General features: G+C 49.0%; 1 protein-coding gene across 1 annotated transcript in view; it reads left to right on the top strand.

Moving 5' to 3' along the window:
- The first annotated feature begins 2,893 nt into the window (after positions 1–2,893).
- MGAT5B (mannosyl (alpha-1,6-)-glycoprotein beta-1,6-N-acetyl-glucosaminyltransferase, isozyme B) overlaps positions 2,894–5,099 on the top strand; it is a 31,764-nt gene continuing 29,558 nt past the window's right edge. The window contains exons 1-3 of the mRNA XM_010151417.1: positions 2,894–2,979; positions 3,099–3,211; positions 4,514–4,587. Of these exons, the coding sequence (XP_010149719.1) occupies positions 2,894–2,979; positions 3,099–3,211; positions 4,514–4,587 (273 nt within the window). The remainder of the gene's footprint in view (positions 2,980–3,098; positions 3,212–4,513; positions 4,588–5,099) is intronic.

The raw sequence follows: 5,099 nt of genomic DNA, 5'->3' as shown, positions 1-5,099 counted from the left end.
TTTATATTGTCGTTGTAGAAAAATTTGAAAAACAACAAGGAGGGAAAAAATAAAAAAGCTGCACCCTGCGCGGTGGTAGCACTGGAAGCAAGTTCTTTCTGCTGGGCCGCAGAGGCCGTGCTGGCACACCAGCTCCCATGGAGACCCGCAGTGGGATATTCCCCTCTGCTTCGCTGTCACTGGGCAGAATAAGCCCCTTGTCTTCCCCTGTCTCTCCAGTTACGAAGAATAAGGCATCACACTGCTGAGCTACAGAAAACCTTTTTGTGTTTGAAGTTTTGCTTTAAACGTCTTATTTTCTTGTCCTCTGCCCAGGTGGCAAACCACCGCAATGCTAGGTGATGCAACTTATGCTTAACCTTCTTGTCATCTTCTTCATACCTTAAATAAAATTTGTTGCCCAGCAGATAAAAGCACCGAGGCCCATCAGTGCTCCTGACATGGGAGCTTGGGTCATTACTCCAGGTGTGAAATCCCTTGCCCCAAGTCATGGGGATATGGAGAAAACTAGTTTGACAAATAGGGGAAATAAGTGGTGGGAGATTTGAGCCTGATTATTTATTTTGGAAGGACGTTTTCTACCATTTTTCCATCATCTTAATATATGCCAAGAACCACAGTGGGCACTGAACCACGTGCCATGTTTCAGTAACACTCTGCGTTTCAGGGAAAGCCTCCTGGAGCCCATGCGACGTGGCTGTCTTGTTTCCGAGGACTGGAAGTGCTGTTTGAATGAGATGATCAAACACGTTTTACATCAGAGGGCTCTGAGCTGAAGTCTTTGTGTTTGGGAAGCAGCTGTAGCTTACAAGAGCTGGGCAACCTGACATAGATGCCGGGCCTGATTCTTCACCTGAGGGAAACCACCATCACGGGCAGGACTGAGGCTGAGCGTGGGAGAAAGCCATTTATTTAGGATAACAATCCTGGCTTTTGTTTGAACGTGTTTGTGGGTGCCTAGTGCTCAGCCCTGGCTGAGCTGCGGTCTGGAGGTCATCAGGGAGGAGATGGGGGCCAAGGTTGCTGTTGACTTCTGAGATTCACCTAATTACTTGGGTGTTTGGGAGCAGGTTTGGATCCAAGTGAGAACTGAGATAGCTTCTGGGAGGAGCCAGATTTTGGATCATGGGTCTAATCTAGGTACTCTGAAGCATGGGAGCACAGCTGCCATGGCTGTGCTCATCCTCTTTCCTTGCTGTGAGCGATGGAGAAACTTGAGGAGCATCTCCACCAAGCCAACTTGTTGGAGCAGGATGCTGGGCTCACTGGCTCTAAATTCACTGTGTACTTGGGACATTTGCTCCTAAGCTGCCCGTCCCAGCTGTTTCCAGCTCACCAAGTGCATGTGCATCACCTGCATGGTCTGACAGCTGCTTGCTAGCAGAATAAGGGTTACAGAAATAGGGACTTTTCAAGCTTTCAGCACTGCTTGAGTCTGTGCAGCCCTCAGACCGGGAGTGTTTTATCTCCTCAGAGCCATGCTCACAAGTAGAGCTTATCGCAGGTCATTTTTGTGCCCATATTTTACCAGGTCCTCGTGAGGAATCTCCCTGCTGAAGTGGTTACAGCAGCCGAAAGGATACCTGAGGATTATTCTCTGCAAAGGTTGAAAGTTACTTGGGGGCAGTGGTGTCCTCTGCATTCAATTATTATTTCTTAAAAGCCTAAGATATGTGGCTCCCTGTGGAGGTATGCAGGCTGAATATTGATGGTCATAAACCATGCCAGAAGGAAAAATGTGGGCTGCTCGCTGCTAGTGAATGGACTTTAAATCAACAACTGAAGCAGTAGCGGTTCATAAAACTAGGATTTTTTTTTTAGCCTTGAGGACAGAGGTACTTTAAATCCCAGCCTTCGGGTTCACTGATCTGATGGAGAACAAAGATAAAACTTCACCGGGAAGGACCTGACATCAGCACATATTTTTTGTGGCAAGAGTATTCGAGGTAGCCCTTTTGGTTTTGCTCACTGCTTATGACATTTTCTTGTATTATAATGATCTTGGCAGCAGCAGAAGGAAAAACTTATGACCCAGATGCTCCAGAAGGAGAAATTATTTACTGTGATAGCTATGATCGTCGGGACGTGGTGGTTATTTCTGATGGAAGCGGCAGGCAAGGCATTGGAGGTGTAGAACTTGCTCCTTGACAAGCCTGGCAGGGCACCACTGCTGATGGATTGAGTTCTCTTGCCCTTTTATGTATTGCACCAGGTTTTAATTGACACCCGTCCTCTTTACAGTGCTCTGTCACTCCGTCTACACAGTGTGTTATGTAGATGAGTTTAATGCTGCTGTTTACCCAGGACAGTATTGATTGCAGGCTTTAATTCGATAGGCAGCATACGCAGCTATTTGAACCGGTGGAATGTGATCTCAAGCCTCAGTGGGAAGGTGCCTGCTGGCTTTGCTGGGGCTGCAATACCCAGCTCAACGCTTGCCTCGGCGCCCTTCTCCTGCACAGCCCTTGCTGTTGCTCCTCACTGCAGGACCTGGAAATCCACTTGCCTAAGTCTTTGGTGGATGGGCTGGCACAGGCCATCCACGTGTCCTGCGTGTTTTGCCGCAGTCTGGTCCACATCCATGAGCTTTCTCAGCCCTCCTCTGTTTTTTTGCTGTGTTTCTGAGGAGTTTTCTTCCCTTTTTTCCCAGCACAGCTTTCTACGTGTACTGCAGGGCCAATAATCACAGCTGAGGGTTTTCAAACATAACACACCTGAAATAAGAAAAACAGTTTTTCCAGCTTATTTAATATTTCCGCATCTAAAATGCATAGATATCTCCGTGTTTATCAGCGCTCTGCCAAAAATGGCAGAATACTGATTTACATAGGTTTTTAATCAGACCTCTTGGAAGGTGATGACCTGCCTGGTACACGCTGGACCGGGTGTTCCCATGTTGCATCCTGGAGCTAAGTTCAACCTGCTGGCAGCTTCCAAGAATGGCAAGTTTGCTATAGGCACCTCTGAGTTCCAAGGATGGCAAGTTTGCTATAGGCACCTCTGAGTTCCAAGGATGGCAAGTTTGCTATAGGCACCCCTGAGTCTCGCCACTGGGAGACATCAAGTTTTCAGGGTCTATTTTTTTTTTCCCCCCCCAGGTTCCAGCCAGCAGCCGGGTTGATGGAGAGGATCCAAGCTATAGCTCAAAACGTCTCAGATATCGCAATAAAAGTAGACCAGATTCTCCGGAACAGCCTCCTGAACGGGAAAGGTGAGTGTCCTTGAGGGTCCCCATGCTCCAAACCTCCCATGATACAGTTGCAATAGGGAGATCCAGCCAAGCCTACCACAAAAAAATTTAGTAAAAATGTAGGGGAATGGATGCTGATCTGAGGTTACCCAACTCAATTCTGTGTGCAGGACTAAGTAGGGCACCTGAAGCTCTTTGGCAGAACTCCTAGGGCTGTTTGTGTCCAACTCTGGGTGCACCACGTGGTCACACCATCTCTTTGAGAGAGGGAAGGTCCTGAGTGTGGTCTGAGCCTTTCCGGAGGTTTCCAGGACTCTCATCTTCTTATTACAGCCAGGAAGGCTGGAAAAGGAGGATGTACAGGGAACCACTCTCCATGGTCTCTGACAGTGGTAATGTTCTCCTAAAAGTGTTGCCTCACTTGGCCCAGGAGGGCTCGGGAGTGTGGGAGATCAGTCTGCAGAGGAGCAAGACCTGGGAAACTCATGCCTGCAAGGAGGAGGAATGGAAATATATGCCACAGGATTAAATGCAGAATTAAAGATGAGGAGCAGTGCCAGCACAAACATCTGGATAGAAAAATGTGACAGTTCAGATCCAAAGCCCAGGGTCTGGGATCCAGCGCCAGGAGAGACATTCACATCCCGCTCCAGCAGTGCTGGGAGGGTAGCTGGGCTCTCCAGATGTTTCTCCACACAGCTGCGTGGCTGCTGGGGTTTGGGCTGGCATCATCAAATAGAAGATTCCATTGCCTCTTCCACCTCATGCTTTTTCAGGCAAAGGAGGGCTTATAGGAGGGGTGGTGTCTTATTAATCCAACTACAGAGGAAGAAAAGATCCTATTACTGTTTTAGCCACTTTTGTGCCTTATTCTAGGGCTGACCCTGGGGGCTGAGTTTTCTGTTAACAGCTCAGCAGGACAATTTTTATTGCACTTTTACGATGTAAAGGCTGTCAAATGCTTCCTGAGACACCACAACCTGCTTACGGATGGTTAACAGGAGTGTGGATAGGTAGGACCTGGGGTCTGGACCAGGCTGGAAGCAGCAGGGAGGTGCAATAGAGACCTGCTGAGCTGAGAAAGGGGAACGTGCTGTCAGTGTTTAAGCAGGCTGGGGGCGTGTTTCTCTGTTTCCTCCCTGATGCTGGGGAAGATGCTTCACATCTTGTGTCCTCCATCAAGTGGGATGGGGCTGTCTGCTGTCCCAGTGGCAGTACCGATGAACGTGCTTGTGACCTGATAGCCCCCTCCCCTTCCAGCATTTCTAGCTGCTCTGCCAGGCAGGTTGTGGCTCTCCTCATGCCTCAATTATCTTTCTGCAGTGTTGGAAGGCAGGAGGGACCAGTGTGAGGTGCCCAGGGACCCCAAGTACCCTGACTGTGCTGGGAAAGTGGAGGTGAGTTGGTGTTCCCTGTCTGGGAGAGGGTCTTGACCTGGGGTGGAAGCTGCTGGGAAGGGCACAAAGCAATGAACCCGCAAGTTAAACTGGGAAGGGCAGTGGGGAGGGGGATGCATTCCAAAATAAAACTGTGTGCTTTAAAATGGGAAAGTTGTGGCCCGGTGCAGAGCCAGAGATGGGGAAAGCAAACTACGGCTGTGCTGAGAAGAAAACACAAGGGAGATGTCTGACCTCCTCTGGGAGTCCTTGCTGTACGAATGTAACTGTTTTCCCTCAATAACAGCACATATATCTTTAGTTTTAGTCATAGGAAGCACTGAAGCCACGGTACCCAGAGGCATGCAGGCAGCAGCAGAATTAGGTCTGTGAGACCACCTCTGCCTGCAGCCCTCCCCTGCCTGCAGTCTGTGTTTAATGACAGAACCGTGGTGAGGAGGAAGCACTGTCACATCATCTTTAAATATCTGGAGTGTTAGCTAGTGTCTGGGGAGGAACCTCAGCATTGCACC

Source organism: Eurypyga helias, unplaced genomic scaffold (genome assembly GCF_000690775.1).
Source record: "Eurypyga helias isolate BGI_N326 unplaced genomic scaffold, ASM69077v1 scaffold8310, whole genome shotgun sequence".
Classification (NCBI taxonomy): Eukaryota; Metazoa; Chordata; class Aves; order Eurypygiformes; family Eurypygidae; genus Eurypyga; species Eurypyga helias.
Note: the sequence above shows the minus strand (reverse complement) of the source record. Positions and strands in the feature narration are given on the sequence as shown.